This window comes from Pseudopipra pipra, chromosome 12, assembly GCF_036250125.1.
Source record: "Pseudopipra pipra isolate bDixPip1 chromosome 12, bDixPip1.hap1, whole genome shotgun sequence".
Lineage (NCBI taxonomy): Eukaryota > Metazoa > Chordata > Aves > Passeriformes > Pipridae > Pseudopipra > Pseudopipra pipra.
The window spans coordinates 18860148-18879176 of NC_087560.1; the positions used below are offsets into that span (position 1 = coordinate 18860148).

General features: G+C 49.5%; 1 protein-coding gene across 1 annotated transcript in view; it reads right to left on the minus strand.

Moving 5' to 3' along the window:
* LOC135420617 (immunoglobulin superfamily DCC subclass member 4-like) overlaps positions 1-18748 on the minus strand; it is a 47066-nt gene extending 28318 nt beyond the window's left edge. Inside the window, exons 1-3 of the mRNA XM_064668264.1 lie at positions 18744-18748; positions 17918-18051; positions 1966-2100 (exon numbers count right to left, since the gene is read on the minus strand). Of these exons, the coding sequence (XP_064524334.1) occupies positions 1966-2100; positions 17918-18051; positions 18744-18748 (274 nt within the window). The remainder of the gene's footprint in view (positions 1-1965; positions 2101-17917; positions 18052-18743) is intronic.
* Positions 18749-19029: the final 281 nt, after the last annotated feature.

Sequence of the window (19029 nt, forward strand, 5' to 3'; positions counted from 1 at the left end):
CTCTCCCCATTCTCCTGGCCAGGTGCTCAGCACTGCTGAGTAGGGAAGGAGGACAGGATGGCTCTGTATCCCTGCCTGTAAGTGGCCCTTCTACAACTTCAACTAGCCCTGGGCTTCTCAGCATCATGGACAGTGCAGAGGCTGGTGCTGGGCACTGCATATTCTCAGCATTGATCTGGTCTGAGAAACACAAGGATGTGGTGTTGGTACCTCTGAATGATGCGGGAGACAAAGCCCAGAGCTGGGGACGAGCTGAGGAAAGGCCTGGATGGGAGGGCTGGCACAAGTCAGCAGCCTGGGAAAACCTGCCAATTTGTGCAGTACCTGTGCACCACCAGACCTTGTTCTTCTCCACCTGCAGCAGCACAACCTCAGCACTGCCTGCCCTTACCTCTCACAGCTTCAGCTGAGCCTGGATCTCACACAGAAGAAAACTCCCCACCTCCACTGCGAGCAGCTGCACCAGCTTAGCACCATCAGCAGGGAATGTGGCTGAGAGCAGACCCTCTGCCCCCTCCCTCCATTTTGGGGGGCTTCACATGGCCTCACAGTTCAGTGGCTGCACACTCAGGAGGAGACAATCTGCACACCCCGTTTGCACTCGAGTGGTTGGAAAACCTGACTCCAGATGGTAGCAATTAGTTGACACCACCAAGGCTGGCAAGAGCCAAACTGGCAAGCTGGAGGTACATCCTTGGTGTTCCCTGCATGACTAATGGTCCAGTAACCCAGCCTGCTCCTTAATGAAGGCTTGGAAAGAAACATGCTTGTGTGACACAGAACAACTAGCACTGTTAATCCATCTTTTTTAATTGAAGAGTCCACTCCAGGAGGCAGATTGGGACCAAGCAAACACTTGAAATAAAGCATGGAAAGAACTGGTACACCAACCTTTCCCTACTTCCCACTTGTCTTCCCTCCTTCCAAAAAACTTTCACAATGATAATTAACTCTAATAATATCTACTCTGCTATGGGCATCAGCAGCTCTTAGTAAAGCAGTGAGTAAGTGATCAGCACAGGAACGCTGAGCATTTGTAATTGTGAAGTGCATGGGATAAACCAGGAATATTTCTGCCAGAACATTTAATCCTTGCTGCTTTGATTTCCAAAGTTGTATCCTCTGAGATTTTTTTGCTCCTTTTTTGTGGGGAAGAGGAAATATTTTTATATGCTAAAATCACTGCCTGTGGACAAATCTGGGCTGAAAACCAACCACGATTAACAGTTACAGGGGAGAGGAGTCTTTAATTGTGACCCGGATTTATGAAAATGACTGAGAGCCTTTTCTGGGAGATAATCAACCTCTGAGCTGAGAATGTCTTCAGTCAGAGCCTCTGAAACACATCTGATGGATGTGACTCTCAGTGAAGTGACACTGGCATCCTCCTCGTGGCTCTGGCTATCAGCCCTGGGTAACATCTGCCATCCCAGCTCACTCGTACACCTCTGACGAGACCTCAGCAGCTCCTCGATCCTTCCACTCAACAAAAACCTCCCTGCAACAGTCCCAGTCACTCCAAGGATTAACAGATCTTATCAACTCTTATAATGCTGCAGGATAATACAAGTTATTTCTCCAGTGCAATGGCAGATTCTGCAGTATCCTCAGTAACCTCCGAGTCCCCAGAGGAGTGACATGCACCTGACCCCATCTTCATGACCTTCACTGCCCAAGTTCATACAATGAGGAAGACTAATTTAGATCAAAAGGCATCCAGGAACTGGAACATCATGTATTTCACAGGTCAAACAACTATAAATTGAACTGTGTGCTCTGTAACCTTCAAGATTTAATTAATAATTCCACTTCAGCAAGGACACCCTACACCTACGTCATTAGGTACCAATAGAGAGAGCACCCTTCCCATCCCACAGATTTTTTCACCTTGTAATAGATTTTTAAAATAAAGTATCCACAGGTTCCCCTTGACAACACAAACTTAACCCTGTCCCTCATACTCACCCTGTCGTATCCAGGACACGAAGGGGGTGGGATCAGCAGCTGCCATACACTCCATCACCACGCTCTCCCCGGCCACCACCGTGGTGTTCTCCGGAGCGGCCACGATGGTGACATCTCCTCCTGCTGCCTGGGAACCTAATGGCAAAAACAAAAAGAGAAGTCTGTCCTTACAAGTTGCAAAGTCCCTAGAGAAACAGAGAAGGCAGAGCCCAGGCTCCCTGGCCATGCTTCCCTGGGCTGTCTCACGTGTGGAAACAGCTCAGGCCCACTTGGAGGAGAAAAGCAGGTCTTGCTTTTACATGACTATGATATTTTTACTAAAGCAATGAACAATCTGCCCTGCAGATTTACTCTAATCATGCTGGCCTTAGTAAAAATTAATATCATGATTTCCCAAGGAAAATCAGTAGTTTCAACCCAGCACCTTCATAAACTGTTGCCACGTGGATGTTTGTTCTCTAGACAAAAAAAGTCACTGCTGTCCTCAGAGCAACACCAACACTCACAGCCTTTGCCAAGGCATTGGAACAGCTTGGGAAGAATCCAGTAACTTGGTTACTGAAATCCTAACAGCCAGATGTTGGACTGTAAACTGCAGCAAGGAAAGGTCAGGGCTGTGTCCCAGCCTTCACCTGACAGCACAAAGACTGATCAGCCATCACACATCTGGAGGAGAGAGCCCCGAGCAGCTTGTACGTGCACAGACCTACGGCCAACACTTAAATCGAGCGAGGTTTACAGGAAGGTCTCCAGGCTGCATTGCACAATGTCTTGAGAATGGGATATTCTGCTTGAAATCAACCTTCTGCCTGTGTCTGCCCACTGCTGAGCAGAGGTTAAGGGAAGGTTAAGGAAATGCCTTTGCAGCAGCCAAATTTCTGTTGTCAGATGAAAACAACCGGAGCACTCTTGAGCAGACCAGACTGTTCCTGACCCTCAACAGTAGCAGCCCTGTTCTTCCAGCTCTCTCAAATACCTCTAACTCTGAGGGACACTTTTGTTGTTGAAGGGAGAAGTAAATGCAGAGGAGTCACGTAGCACCAGTAACTCTTAGGCCTGCAGAGAAAGTTGTTGGCAGCAGGTCTCAAACAAATAAAAGCAGGACCTTTCTGCACAGTACAAACTCTCAGGATGCTCCAGAGTTCAAAACCCAAGAGGTTCAGACAAGTTCATGACGGACACATTTATTGGGACTGTTAAATATGGTATCACTGCAGTCCCCAGCCCAAAATGGTCCTCACTGGGATACTTTGTCTGACAGGGATCCTGACTGTCAGATGCTGAGGGAGATGTCCAAGGAAAGCACCATGTTCTTTCTGCCCATTTTTTTCACATGCTGTCCTCCAGCATCTGCTGTGGTCACTTCTGGAGATGGCACTGCTGGACATCTGGCCTGACCCTCCCTGGCCATTCATGCAGCATTCAAACAACCCATATTTGAATTCCTTGTGGATATAAAGCAGAGGAGCTTTGGCCTCAGCAGGCAGAGCTGCCTGCATGGCAGGAGGCCACAGAGGGCTGCACTGAATGTGCTGTGCTCAGCCCATCCCCAGGCTCACTGCCATTCACTTAAAGCAGGGCAGTCTTGCCAAAGAGTTGGTTCAACACTGAAATGTTCTCCCAGTCCATACGTGCGTGAAAGGGATTTCCATCTGCAGTATTACATGAGCACAGTCAAAAGGAGCAGCAGAATCCCTGAGGCACCAAGGGACACCGAGAGCGAGCAGGAGCCAGTGCTTGTCCAGCAGATGGAAGCAGAGACCAAGGAGCACCCCTGGACCCTGACCTGGGGCAGTGGTCGGACCACGCTGACCTGCAACCCCAGCCCTGGGCAAACACCAGCAATAGGAGCTGGCCTGGGGCACAAAGGAAGAGCCAGGCCAGTTGTCCTCCTTCCAGTGGAACAAGAACCCTGCACAGAGGGGCTGGAGTGGGCAGGCACACACAGTCTCCTGGGCTGGCCAGGGCTTTGCTCCACCACATCATTACCTGCTCCCATCATTCTGTCCATGGACACTTGCAGCCTCACAGCCATCACACCCAGCTGCAGCAAGACAATTTGGGGGACAGCACAGGGACAAGAAGGAAACACATCACATAAGGATTCTGAGGTCTCACTGATAAACAGATCAAAGTCCTGGTCACTGTGGTGCCAAGGCTGGGCCTGAGAACTACTGAGACAGAAAATGGGCTTAATGCAAAAACAGACATGAGAGCTCTCACACCAGGGACCCAAGCTGAAGGATAAAGGAAATGCAAGGCTCTCTGCAACAGCAGCTTTCAACAAAGCACTCATATCCACAAGTAGTCACTAGTCCTGCATCAGACTGCAGGGCCACGGCAGCTTTTGATGAAAACAAGCAGGGCAGCAGCCAACAACCCACATCCTGGAAGCAGGAATATACATGGCAGGACTTCAGCCTACCATGGGAGTGAGATTCTTTACCCAACACCACCGGCTGCCGCGTACCTGCTGGGCAGGACATGGCTGAAACACGTCTGTGTGCACAAAGCTGTCTTTTTCTGCAGTGCTGGGGGAAAAAAATAAATCTAGAGTGAAAAAATAACACCAGCCAGATGGCAATATATTCCCTGCCAGATTTCCAAGCAGCTTTCTCTACCGAGCTTAGGGCAGAGGAAGAGAGAAAGCTCCTCAAACCTGACTTTAACACTTATCTGTTGCATTCAGGTGCATGGCCCCAGGTGCTGACTGGCAAAAGCACTTTACAGGTTGTAGAAACTTCACCTGAAGGTACTTGTCCTGTACCACTTGGTCCTTCAGCTGCCTGGTAGTGCTGCCAGTCACCAGAAGAGGGATTTTACCACAGTTTCAGCCTTGAAAAGCTATTGGGAAAACATATTAGTCCAGACCTCACATCTGATTATTACTGAAATTATATTATAAACCCAAACAGTTCTGCTTGCTTTCCCAGTGCATTCCTGGGCGTGTGCATGGATGAATGCCCCTTACACTGCTTGCACACACAAACACATCTCTCTCCAGCTTTGTATTCCACCGTGGGTCTCTCAGAGCAAGTCCACAAGCCAAGCTCCTCTTTAAACTGAACCCCTTTGGAGCGCATTTTTCCCTTGCCATCCATTGGACATAATGAACCACAGCTTCACTGGCACAAACTGGGTTTCATTTGGTTTGAGGAGTTCCCAAGAACAGCACCGAGCTGACCTGGAAAACCTCCACACAGGGGATTCCAACATGCAGCAAAGAGTAAAACCAACGTGAGGTTTTTTGTCTCCACTGCAGTTAAGACCATTTCAGGTCAAGAGGGAATATTGTCAGAACCAAAGGAAAAAAAGAGCTGCAGTTTCCAAGCCATCTTTCACTGCCTGAACAAAACAGGTCACTGAATGCACCTGCGCCGTGCTGGCCGCTCTGGGGTATTAAAAGCTTTCACAGTGCTGCTATTTAAAACTTGGGCTTTGAGATCTCTCCCCCCTCTCCCAGCTTTGTTTTGCCTCTCCAAGCAGCAGAGCTGCTCCAGGCAAAAGCTTTGCACAGCCCAAGGCAGAGCCCATGGATTCACATCAAAACTCGCCATCACTGATGGCCTTTGTGGACTTTTTGCCCTTCTGAATCAGATGGATCAATTTTACCCTCTTTTACTGAAAAAAACCCACCTATGGGGTGCCGGGAATGGCTCTGGGGTGACTGGGACTGTTGCATAGGACTGAGGGAAATCCTCTGGGCACTGAAAGTTAGAGAAGGCGGCTCTTTTCCTGCACAGTTTGTTAACCTGTGCACACACTTGTGTCTGCACAGAGAGACACCAAAGGTGCTACCACAGAACAAGAGACTCACTGATCATCTGCAGAAATATTTCAAAATATTCCCCTCAGTTTTACTGTTTCTCAGCGACTCACTACAGAGGACTTCTCAGTTACCTGTCATGAGATAGGAGAGTCAGGCCAAATTTGGGTGCTCCATTCATTGTACCCTTGCTCTCACAGGCATCTCTCAGTGCCTGGAGCTGGGCTCAGGGCAGACACAGAGGAAATACAACACATCATTTATGATCATGTGTTATAAAAGCAAAATGAGGTGGGGAGGGGAGCACAGGGAACCTGGAGACAGCGAGTGAGTGAGCCAGACAGATCTCAGCACACAGACCTCCTGCCTGACCTCCACAAATCCAAGCTGCGTTGTTTCACAGCGAAGGGGAACGATGAGCAGGGATGTCAACAGGGAGCTGCTTGGGACAAAGCTCAGAATGTTTATTTGAGGTCATGGCTTGAGTTATAACATACATCAGTGATTTCCAACTCCAAGAGTTCATAACTTGGCTCTGCCTCTAATGCATCCATAATTCAAGAGCGATCCTCTCCCGCCTCCCTGCTCTTGTTAGTGCAGAGCATCAGCGAAGAATTCAGGCAGTGCAACAGGAGGAAAATGCTTTTTGTTCAGCCAATTTGTGATGGTCGTTTGCAGTGACAAGAGGATGACTTCTTGGTTGGGAACTAACACCTCTCTCCCGACTCCATAAACACCCTGCCTCCGTAAAAGTGCTGGAAGGTCAAACACGACTTGCATGGCGACACATTCAGCTCTCAGCTGTCAGCAGGTCAAGATTTGGAGATATCCAACAATCAAGCAACAATCTCTGTTCCACGAACTTTCTCACCCTCTCTGGAGGAGGAGCATGAAACCTTATTCATCCCTGCGAGCCTCCTCCGGGAATAGATCCTAGCACTGAGCAGCTGTTCATTAGAGAAAGTCAATGCTGCCACTGCTGTTACTCTGCAGACAATAAAGGAGCAAATTACCCATTGCAAAGCACACACCTTCAAAAATGCGGGTGCTGTGTTTGCAGAGCGTGTCCTACTCCCACTCCTGAGCTCTCTCCCTTTTCTGGGATAACTCGCAGACCTCCTAGACTGTTCAGGAATAAAGCTGACAGCAGCCATGGAGGAGAAAAAACATCCTCCAGACCTGCCTTCCTCCTCCCTTTACACTGTCCTGGAAATTTATCTGTAATTTATTTCTACTTCTGGACTAGATCCAGGACAGGATATAATTAGCAAATAAAATCTCTAGGCAGGACACTTGCCCAACTGTACCTGAAACTACAGAATATCTGCTCTGGGGGCAATATAAATAACATCAGATCTCACACCTGAGCACCCTTAGCAACAGGCATTTCTTCTTTTTGAACCGTTCTCACCCAAACACAGCAAGGCACAGCTTTGCAAACAGGAAAGCAAAGCAGCCAAGAGAGGACTGGCACCAGGGATTTTTCATAAGTGACTACAGAAGCTGAGTGCTGCCCTTTTGACACCCTAAATCAGGCCTCTCCAAAGTATCACAAGTCAAACACTGCCTCTTTTCTTCCTCAAACACAGCTCTTGCAACCACATATCCTTTCCAAAATTTACCATTTCCTTTTTTGGCTTTTTCTTCCACCTTTGCCATACCAGTGCCTGTGGCAGTTTGGATCCAAGTTCTGTTTTCCTGACACTGAAGGGGTGACTTTTAGTTACAAGATTATGAATTCAATTCACCAAACACTTGGTTCTTCTTTGATGGTTCTCAGCCTTGAAAATTCCTCTGCAGCCTTTGATTCCCAAGCCTTGCAGGAGCTTTAGGTGTTGTGCCACAGCAGAAACTCCAGCACGGACAATGCTTTGGTACTGGGACAGCAGAACTTGTCCCAGTGCAATGTGGCAGCAGCACTGCCCATAGAAATGTTCCTTTCCTTTTCCTTTCCAGGCAGTTGTGGAATGTCTGGGTCACCACAGGAGTCGTCTGGGAAGGGAGGCTGAAAAGGAACTCGGTTTCTGCTGCACAGTGTCAACTGTATTGTCAGAACAGGTTATTTCTGTCCAATAATACCTATGAGCACAGTAAATCAGTTTTGTATTGTCTTTTTACCTCACGTCTTCCAAACATTTTGTAAGCAGTTATGCATTTGTCAATGCAAACATTGAACTGAAAAGCTGAACAGGGAAGAATTTATGTTCATGTTTTGGAACGAGGACAGTCTCTCTTCCTCCTTACTTAGTTGTTGCTGCAGCGGTGCAGTGGCGTATCCTGTTGCATTTAAAGCAGCACACAAGAAACATGAATAAATGATTAAAACACAGAAGTTCAATCACTTTCTTAGTGCTATTAAGAGACCTCCACATGCAGCACTTGTATCTCAAACTACTGTCATAAAATCTCCAACAAAGAAGTCAGCAAATAGATCCCAAAATGTATGGTCCAACCTACACTTCACAAAATCCACTCCTCTCCATGCAAAATGGAGAATTTAATAGATTAAATACACTTCTATGATTAAAAAAAGATATGGAGACAGGTTAATGAGTTTGGATGAGGAGTGTCCATTTACTACCTGGGCACACTCCTCAGACCAGCACCTGTCACAGCTTCTGGGGTCTCTCCAGGAGTGTGGCAGGAGAGGCTGCTCTAGGAATGGCTTCTCTCTTGGCTGGAGAAACAGCCTGTTCAACATTTTGCCCAGCTCCATGTCCTGTGTCTGGAAGCCCTGGGAGCACGTGGATCTCAGTCCAGGCAGGCAGAGGGGCCATCAGGCAGCCCTCTGTCATTCCTCTCCATTTCGTTATACAGCTGACAAATTTCAGCTCGGAAATTAAATCCTTTAATGTACTGGCTCAGCCACAAGCTGACACCTTGAACTCTCTGTAACCAGAAGCCCAGGAAGAGGCTGAGCAGTGGCAGGTTTCCAGGAATCGCCGTGGACTTTTAGGGGGGCTCTTCCCCCACCCCCCAAACCCTTGGTCCCTCAGGCTACGGAGTTTTGCACGTCCAGGGTTCGTTTAACTCTGCCGCAGAGCAGCCGGGGTGTGCTTTGCCCACCACTCCAGCTCCTGTAAAGCTGTCAACATTGGCTCTCTGTTTGCGTACACGCATTTGGAACTGCTCTTCACCACGCCAAGAGGGACGGGAGCCAGCCAGACTGCACGACGAATTCCTGCTCGCTTCCCCAGAGCGCTTGGAAGCGCCTCCATTTGCACCGCCCCGAGCCGGAGCCAGGCAAAATAAACAGGAGGGGCCACGCCGGCCCTGCAGCCCCACTGCACACAGAGCTGCTGAGAATTGGGAATTCCTGGTTTCTGCCACAGCCCAAGTCAGCCAAAGGGTTGAAGAATCCTTGGAAGCTTGAAGATACATCACGGAGAGTTTGCAGGAGGCAGAAGAAGTGGACCACGGGCTGGAACGTGGCAAATGGAATAGGAAACCCAAACTCAGGGCACAGTGGACGCTGAGACCTGCCTGAAGGACAATGCTGGAGCAGCACTGATAATGTTTTAGATAATAACTACTAATTGATAAGCATTTCTTGGCACATCACAGACCTTATTGTAAACAAACTGCTTATAAAAAAATCACTCAGTGTACAGTGAGAGTTGAGCCTTAGATCAGGTGAGCAAGAAAGAGAAGTGAAGAAAAAAGCAGAGGTACCTCAGTGTCCCTGAGTGTCTATCTCCAGTCTGAAGAACAGCAGAGCAGTCTCCCTGCCCTAACCCTAAGACCCAGACAGCTTATGTTACTCAAGCTGAGCCCTTAAAGCACTGCAAGCCCCAGCCATTCCCAAGCAGCTGCCAGAAACAGTCTAGAAAAACAAGGGCTGCAAGAGGCTGCTTTGCAAAGTTACCACCGCAACAGGAACCTCCACAGTGCAGCAGGAATGTCCCATGGCTGGCAACCAGCCAGGATGATGTCCCAGCTTCCCAGCAGGGCCAGGCTCTGGTCCAGTGGTTCAAGGGAAAGTCTCCCCTGGTCTCTGCCACTAACTCACTGTGCTGCTCTGGGCACATCTCAGCATCTCTGTGACTCCATCTGCTCAGAGTTCATAACACAGCTTTTCACAGAAGTGAAGATGCAAAAGTAACAGCCAGAGAGCATCAGAAGACCCCTAACAAAAGCCACAGTATCAGTGCTTTAAATATAGACACCCGTCCAAATCAGTAAACACCAACTGGGCCTGAGGACATAAACTTGCCAGCCTCTTGTATTCAGTGGGAACATTTCATGTCATTTTTAACCATCATTACACCAGCTCTTTGTCATTTTCCTAGGCCAGCACATCACCTTCCAGGATGATGCAGGAGAAATTTCCAAGGAAAAAACCTGTAAGGTGGTTTTTTTGTTGCCTCTTACACAGAAGTGAAATGGGGACATGGTCAACAGGAGGCCCTTCTGGCTCACAAGTCCCCCTGAAACTCCTCCTTACTCACCTTGCCTCAGTGACTGGAGACATTTCACTCCAGTCACTTCCTCCTTGTGCTCTGAGGCTGATGTTTCCCAGGGGCTGACACCTATTTCATCAGATCTATTTGCAATTCAGATTTATTTGCAACATCAGATCCATTTGCAATTCACGTACACCCAGTGACAGCAGAGAAGGACCAGGCTGGAGGCAGAGAGGGATCAGGCTGGAGGCCCTGGTCCGTGCAGGAGGACACAACCTGCTTTCCTTGTGACCACAGCTTGTGCTCTGTCCCGCTCCCTCTGCCAGAGGCGGCCCCTCATGTTGCTACCATGCACAGCTTTGAAAAGAGGAACATTTTGGGGAGGCATCTCGTGGTGGGGTCTCCCTGGTGCCAGGTACACAGAATGCTTCCCACAAGCTACGCTGTGAACACACAACACACTGGGAGCCCACAGTAACACAGTCTGGCAGCAAACGGAGACTGCCAACTTGGAAGGGAGAACTAAAAGCAGATGGATGCATCTGCATTCACTCAGGACAATGCAAATCTGTTTTTCTAGGAAAAGTCTGGAAGAAAAGCTGGCTTTCCATGGAGAAAGATCATTACTGATACCCACGGATTCTGTCCAAGCCCTTCGGCCGGACACTTTTTGAGTGCCACAGAGAGCCCTGATCTGTCTAAGGTTGTGCCTGATGACACAGAGTCTTTCTTATCCCATCCTTCCTCTCTTCCTGCTTCTCATTCTCATCCACAATCCCTGTGGCATTGCCCCTCAGCTGCACTGGAAATGGAGTTGGGCAAGAACATCTCTCAGCTACTGAAGGCAAACTCCCAGCTGTGTTCTGAGTGATCCCTGGCATCCAAGATATCCAAGCCAGCACTCAGAGCAGCACGGCTCAGCTTCTGACTCAACCTCTCCCACGAGCTGGGCCCACTCACCCCATTCCTGTTCCTCAGCACCACCGGGCCTGTAGACATTGGAGGGTCGTGGAAACAGGGACAAGGCTGCTCCATGTGCCTGTCCCATGTCTAAAGCAACAGGACCATGAGCTTTGCTATGCCCCCAGACACTTCCAACATCCTCACTCCAGCTGTTGGATGCTGTCAGTGCCGCAGGGCACCGCTAGCCCTTGACCTCAGAGGGATACTGAGGCGCTGCTGTAACACCAGCGATTAATAATTAACAAGTGTCATCAGGAGACCAACCACAACCCATCAACCTTCCTGTCCCACAGCCCACTGCAAGCTGCTGACCTAATTATGGTCTCTATTCTTAGCTCCCTTCCAGCCCCACCACGCAGGCACAGCCTGTCCCACACCCTCCAAGAGAGGCCAGGTGTGATCCCTGTAGTGTAGATGTGCTGATGCACCACAAGATAACGCCACCATCAAAAGGCTCTCCAAGGACAACTGAATGGAGCCTGCTGCTTAAACCCTGCTTCAGTCTGAGCCTTACCAAACACCAGCTCTTATTCCAGTAGGCCTCAAAAGCACAGCAGACCTGGATTAGTAAGAGATACACATGAAGAACACTGGAGGACCACAAACCACCCCTGAATGCAGCCATCCCTCCTCTTCAGGAGTTGGAGGCAGAGCTGGCCACATCTGACAGCTCAAGCTAATGCCGCATGTGGAAGAGACCAGTTTCCCCTCAGGACCTGGAAACAGCTCACCTATTCCCAGCCGTACATCCCTTGTTCTGCTCTATTATCCTTGACACGTCTGTTGCCACTCACTTCAGCGCCATTCGGGCTTAGCTGTTGTGTTTAATGGGAGGTGAGGGCTCTGCATTTTGTATCAAACCCTCTGTCACTGCAGGCTGCTGGAGCTGTCAGGAGTGTGGCATATCAGAGCCCCACCAAACTTCACAGACAGCTGAGCTGGAACTCCCCCTTGGGCTCCCAGAACAAGCTGCTGACACTTGAGCTCCGAGCAGCATTCCCTCAGTGATGTGAGGGGTGGGATCCATGCTGGCCTCCTACAAATCCCAGCCAAGCAGAGCTGTGTGTTTGGGTGGGTACCTGATGCACACCTGCACCAGCCCTTCACAAGTTTCACCCAAAATCTGTGGTCCCAACCCTGTTCCATGGGTGCTTGAAATCACCAGCACTGCCAGGCTCAGCAAAAGGGAGACAGAGTGAAAGTTTACAGCTCCTGTGGGGCAAAAGGGCACTTTTAGCTTTAACAATCTATTTATTAAGATAGAACTGCTGTGTATCTCCTCTGAATTCACACTTACCATGGCTTGCTTAGCACCTTCTGCCTCAGACAGGATCAAGAGCATTTTACAGAATCCATCAGATGCATTATGCAAACAGCTTCAGATACCTGCTTCCCAGGAAACCCGAGCTGTGAAACACACGTAAACAGAGTCCTCATGGCTGAGCTTCTGGGATGCCAAGTGCAGAGCAGTTCCCTGCTTAACTGCTAGTGAAGTGAGAGACCAGAGGGCAAAGAAAAACAGGATGCTAAAAGGAGAGGGGGGAAAAGTGGCAGGTCTGTACCCAGCAGACGAGGCACAGGGAACAGGAACATGGCAATTCCAGGCTGGAACTGGGATGTTTCCTTCTCCATCACTTGATGATTATGCAAACCATTTGGAGCAAAAATGCAGCTGCCTTATCCCAACCAGTGCTTTCTCTCCCTACACATTCCCATGACTCTGCCTTATCCCACCCTGCGCTTTCTCTTCCTAAACATTCCCATGACTCTTGCCTACCAGAAGCAGTGTCCCATGCCCACAAACAGCTGTGGATAGCTGTGTCCCCACAGCATTGCAGGGTCCTGCTGCCTCTGCCATATGGGTTCCTGCTGGAGGAAGACCACCCTTGTCCAGGTAGGACCATCCCTCCAGTCTTGGATAACACTGCCCTTCTCCACCAAGGGCAGCACACACGGGATCAATGCCCGGCAGCACTCGGGGAGGTCACACCAGAGCAGCACTGACCCAAATCCAATCTTCCCTGTCCCCTGACTGCACGGTACCTGTGCAGGAAGCCGCGAGAGAAGCCCAGCACGTGGTGCCAGGGCTCAGGCTGAGCGCCAAGGCAGCATCCAGCACGTCATTCGCACATGCAGGGACTGAAAATCCACTTGTGGTAACAGCACGTCTGTTTGCGCGAGGTGGTGGCCAACTGCGAGTGCTGCTCACTTCATCAGCACCTTCCCCTCCATCCCCAAAGCTCAGCCCAGTCAACGGCTCTGTTTTCCTACAGCCCTTTGGAGCAGGAACCACCAAGGCTCTCCCTTGGTTCCTGCAAGCCACTGCAATGCAAACACTAAAAGAACAAAAACAACCTGAAGGTGTTTCGCTGCCTCCAAGCTCTGTCCCTGTTATTGTATTTCATACACATATTTGGCTGAAAAATCCATTTCCTGGGACACTGCTGCAGCGAGCTGCTACAACTGTCAGCGTAAATGATGTTCTGCCAACGGCAATCTCGCAGTGTCATCTCTAATAACACGGCACTAAATCCCAGCTCACGGGGGACGTGCTCAGCTGCTGCAAGACTCCTCAGTGGCTCAGCCCAGACCCCCACCCATCGCCCCACTCTGTTCTCCTGTCTCTGCATTACTGCAGCACAGGGAGAGGATCATTTGGAGCAGCACTGCACAAACATCACCCCTGACAGAGGTTCTGTCGATGCTGGGGGAAAGCTGTTGCACATCCTGCTTCTTGCCAGCCTTGTCTGAGGCAAAGGTTTTTCCCCATACGCGTAAGAGCAACCACGGCCACCCCACACACACAGACCAGGAACAGGGTGCAGAGGGCAGGAGGAACAGAAATCCCACATTCACACTGAGGTCTATGTCTGCACATCCCTCTGCACGTGCCCCTCAAAGCCCTCTGGCATCAAATGCCCATAATCACTCTCCAGACTGACTCCCTTCCAAAAGGGCAACTCCAAGGCTATTTATTACATTATCCCTATTTACGGAAATTAAAGTGCTGAGGAACTGATTCTCCTCTGCAGCCCAACAACAGAGAGGGAAGTAGAACCCAGGAGCTCCCAGGACCACACTTTGACGACTCCTCTGCAATAACCAGTAAATATGAAAAGACACAAACACTGAGATCTACAGGAAGGAGCTGTGGGGTTGGGATCTCAAATGGATGGTCTTGTTTGAACGTCTGGTACTTCTCTCACCCTAGTGGGAGAAAACTCTATTAGATTCTAAAATTGCCAAGATCCTTTCTTTAGGTCACTTAGGGGACACCACACTGCTTGTACATACTCAAAGGGATTAAAAACCAAGGAGGAACAAGAATTTTTTAAGATTCCCAACACTGTGCAACCACAACTAATAGGATGAACTGCAGGAAAGTGAAATTTAGCTTTGCTGTGGAGAAGAAAGATCCCAGTATTCATTCAGTGGGGATGATGCAATGCCAGTTAGGGGGAGTCCCACTCCTTGTGTCATTTAAAAACAGAAGGGATAAAGTCCTTGCAAAAATCTACTGTTCCAGCAGAAGCAGAGCTTCTGACTGTTATTTGTGCCCCATTGTGCCAGTGGTGGGGCAAACACACAGCAAGAGGGAGTCCCTATTCCCATGAAAACACACAGAGAGCAAGCGTGTGCATGACACAGAGGGGAAAAGTGAAGTGACAGGTAAAGTGACCTACTGAGACCACACGTCATGTTCCCCAAGACTTTCTGCTACTCCTCTTTGAGAGCTGCTTTATGAAGCGTGGCAACACTTCCATGTGCATGTCAGGGACTGGGAACACGATCAGGACACAGAGGGAATTTGTTCTTTATATACAAGTTCAGAGCAGGGCTCCAGAGCCTGCCTCCAGAAAAAGTTGCTACAAGAAACAAGACACAGCTGACCCCAGGGAAAGGCAGCACGCGTATCCAGAGCCTGGGAAAAGCATCCCACAGGCAGCTCCTAATGCCCTTTTTGGCAGAGAAAGCTGGGCATTCATCACCTGTGCAGGTGAGGGGTGAAGGGACAGAGGTGCCAGATGTGTTTGGCACTGTGTCCGCTGGGGAGCAGTGCAGATCCAAGGGGAAAATCCAAGCTATCCCTATTTCGACAGCAGGCCTGCGTGACTGTATCCTGCTGTCCCGTCTGCTCTCTTTTCCCTTCCAGTTTCCCCAGGGAAGGTCTGGAAATTTGCACCATGAAGTCTGCACAGCCGAAACATCTGCAGCACCGCCGCTCCCTGCCCTGCCTGGGGAAGGCCAGCATGGACACACAGCACAGCTGGAATTCCCCCTAGGATGGGGGAAGTCACGCTGTCCAGGGAAACAATACTTTTGGGGGTTTTAGGTCTTGCAGATATGACAGAAGGAGGTGTCATGCTAATTGCTGCCTTTACTGGGAAAAGGCCTTTAATAAGGGAGATGGAACAATTCCCAGCCATCACATCGGCAACAGGGGGAACAAGGGGGAGGAACAGGACAACTGGGCAGAAGAGTTATAGGGAAACAGATTCTTTTGCTATGCACAGCCCGTTCAAATCAGCCCTGTCTGGCAGGGGAAGGGGCATGAGCACGAGATGTTCCCAGGCCTGAGTGCTGGAAGCATTTGCATCATCACTAGCAAGACCCCAAAATCTGCCCCGAGCACAGACTGGATCATCATCACACAGCACTGCCAGTGCTGCCAGAGGGACACCAAAGCAGAGGACAGCTGGTAAGGAGACACGAGGTCCCACTGCACAAACCTTTTCCAGGGCCCTTGGCAGTGCAGCAGGAATTAAAAGCTGGATTGTCATCTTACCTCAGCACAAAGGACTCCCCAGCCATCAGCGGGGAGGGAAATAGTTTAGTTGCTCCTGCCTGCAGACACATAAGAGTTTGGTCCCTGATATTACCAAACAAACAACTCAAGCAACACTAAATAGCTGTAATTTCAGGCTATTGTTCCTTTTTCTTTGTTTTTCAGTTTGTTTTGCGTTTTTATTTTTCCTGGAATTCTTTGTTTGTTTTGGTTTAGTTTAGCTTTTTCAAAACTGGCAAAGGATTTCTGCCTGACCACATCACTCTAACTACTATCATCTGCTTCTGAACAGGGAGGAAAGACTCCTCAAGCCAGTCCAGGCATCCAAAAATGTGCCTCTGATGGTGAAGTGATGAAACAGAAAAGGATCAATATCGTGCCAGTCACTGGTGGAGGAGTTTGAAGCCTGCACAGGTCACTGCAGTTTCCCATCTGTCTTGGAGATACTTCTCCCCAATTATAAAAAACCCCAGAGATTTAACAGGCATGTTTTTCATCACTATCAGCTCAATCTGGTGAAAAACTCAACCTCGCATATTTGTTTTAGCAGCCAGCGGGTGGTGTGGTGCTGCAGAAGAGAGATTTGGGTGAGAACTCCAGGCAGAAATCTGCTTGGGCCGGCTGGTGCTCCAGAAGGAACGCTTCCCATTTAACCTCTTCCATTGCCTCCATTTGCAAAGCAGATTAAACATTGCAGAGCTACAAGATGCAATTATGCAGAACGAGTTATGATGCCAAGGACAGCGAATTCACCTTTGCAGCTCGATCAATATCAGTTATCGATGGCAAACCGTGCCCAACACGGGAGCTGTCTCTGGAGTGTGGAACTGCCCACGGGAAGCACTCCCCTCAGCTCTGTGCTTCATTAAACACACAGAGGATCTGGCAGGGGCTGGCAATTAGATACAGAGCTTTCAACTGCTCACGAATTCACTGCAGATTCCTCCCAGATTACCTCCACGACACAATCCATTGATCAGAGGTGTGTTCTCAGGCTCCACAGTTAATTACACTCCCTGCTGATGGATGAACAGCAAAGCCATCGCTGTGAAATTACACTGGGAGCAGAATGCCAAGCAACACAATCCCAAACAAAGACAAAAGGGGCTGGGAAGGATTTTGGAGCTTTCAAGGTTAAAGCTGCCAGCAAAATACACCAGGGTCATCACAAACAGGGGACGGACGTGGCAGGGGGACACTGTCCTGAGAGAAGGGACAGCTCAGCCAGACTCCCAGCCCTGTTGAGTTTGTCCACTTGCAGGAAGGGGATTATACAATGCTGGGGAGGCAGCCAGGCGTGCTGGGAAGGATGCTGGAGTCTGGAGACCCCCACTGCACTCATGATCTCAGCTACGTTCTCATGTCCAGACTTGCCCACTGCACTCTTGGTTTACAAAGAAAAATGCACTCAGAGACTGAGGCCCAGACTGGGAGGCGAAGGACAGCTCACACCCAGAGCCTTGCTCCAAAGGCCTGTGTCACTAGAGGAAATCCAGCTGAGGCTGTTCCCAAGTACCACACAAAGATCCCTGGAGCCTACCCAGCACTCAGCAAAGAGCCAGCAATATGGACACAGCATGCAAGTCAGATGTAACTGTGCTCAACCTCCTCTGGCCTGTGCTGGGCAATCCGGGTAGACACAGTCCTGCCAACTACTCCAGCCTCCAACTCCTTCTCTTGCTCACTTGAGAAACAGCTTCCTCTGTCCAGACTAGCCTTCGCTTGTCTTGCCATCCAAGGCCACTGGAGATGAGTTGCAACAATGCTGCACTTCCTAAGGTGCAAACAGGGACCCCTTCTAATGGCCCCAGAGCACAAAGGAGTCCTCCCAACCCAGCCTGCTTATCCCATCAGAGTAAAGAGAGAAACCTTTCTCAAAACGCCTTCTCTGCAAGTTTTAGCCAAATCTGGCCACGTGCAGAGCCACGCCAGCAGGAGGGATGGCCATGGGTGTTTCAGCCCAGCTTGCCACCACATACAGTGAGCACCTGGCAGACCTGTGCCCAGCCCAGCAGGCTCCTGCCAGCTCCTTACCTTTCACCACACTCAGGGTGGCATCGTTGCTGTAGCGCTTTCGGGCGGCGTTGGTGGCCACGCAGTGATAAGCCCCGGCATCACTCTCCTGCACATCCACGATTTGGAGGACACCATTGGGAAGAGTTATAAACCTGAGTGAGCAAAAGGAAGAGTGTGAGACAGGCTGTGCTTTATCCAAGCTATTGATCCCTCAAAGCCCTTTTATCCTTTCCTTTTCCCCGCCAAACGTCTCATGTCTTGGTAATGACGGCAGAGTGGGATCAAGAAACCTCTGAGCAACCCAACCTGTGGTTCTTCAAAAGCAGCAGATACAGACCTATCCATCACCTTGGAGTCTTCACAATACAGAATCTGCGTTTGAGAGACCAGGTTAAGGGGGCTTTGCTGACACAAACCATCTGACAGTACAAATCAACTCCATACACCCACACACATCTACGTACACACTTGTAATGTCTCCCAGCACACAGGTGCTTGAACACACACTACAGCCAGTTTCAGCACTTGCTTTTCACAAAGATTTGGCTGCCAGAGAAAAAAACACATTGCAAAGAAGTCTGAACATCATCCTTTTCCTGCTGCACCTCAAGTGCACGAAGGGACCAACTGATACACGGCTGCACCTTCATGGGCCAAAGCATCCACGGCACAGCCATCTGAACCTGCACCATTCCCAGGTTGTGGTGATTCCTTTCCTCCTTCCACAAGTTTCTGGCTTTTCACAAGCTGACAAACTTACAGCTGGGCACTCAGAATCCCCCCATTTGCCCATGGGGTGCTACTGAGCAACACTTCCACGGAGTGAAATGGCTACAAGGCTCACGACATGAACACAATCCTTGCTGCATTACACTGAACAAAGCTGATGATTAGCAATTAGCATAAAAGTAGGAGCTGGCTGTCAGCATCTCCATTTTCTGCCTGGATTCCTAGATGGCAGCCTCTTTATTCTTGAACGCAAGGCGCAAAGCCTACGTGATCCTTTTTAATTATATATGAGATCCATTTTTAATTGCAAGTCTCTATATAAACAGAGCTGCTGAGGTTTGACAGGCAGCTCTGGGTTATCAGTCTTCATTATGAAGAGGACACATTCAAAGGCAATTGCT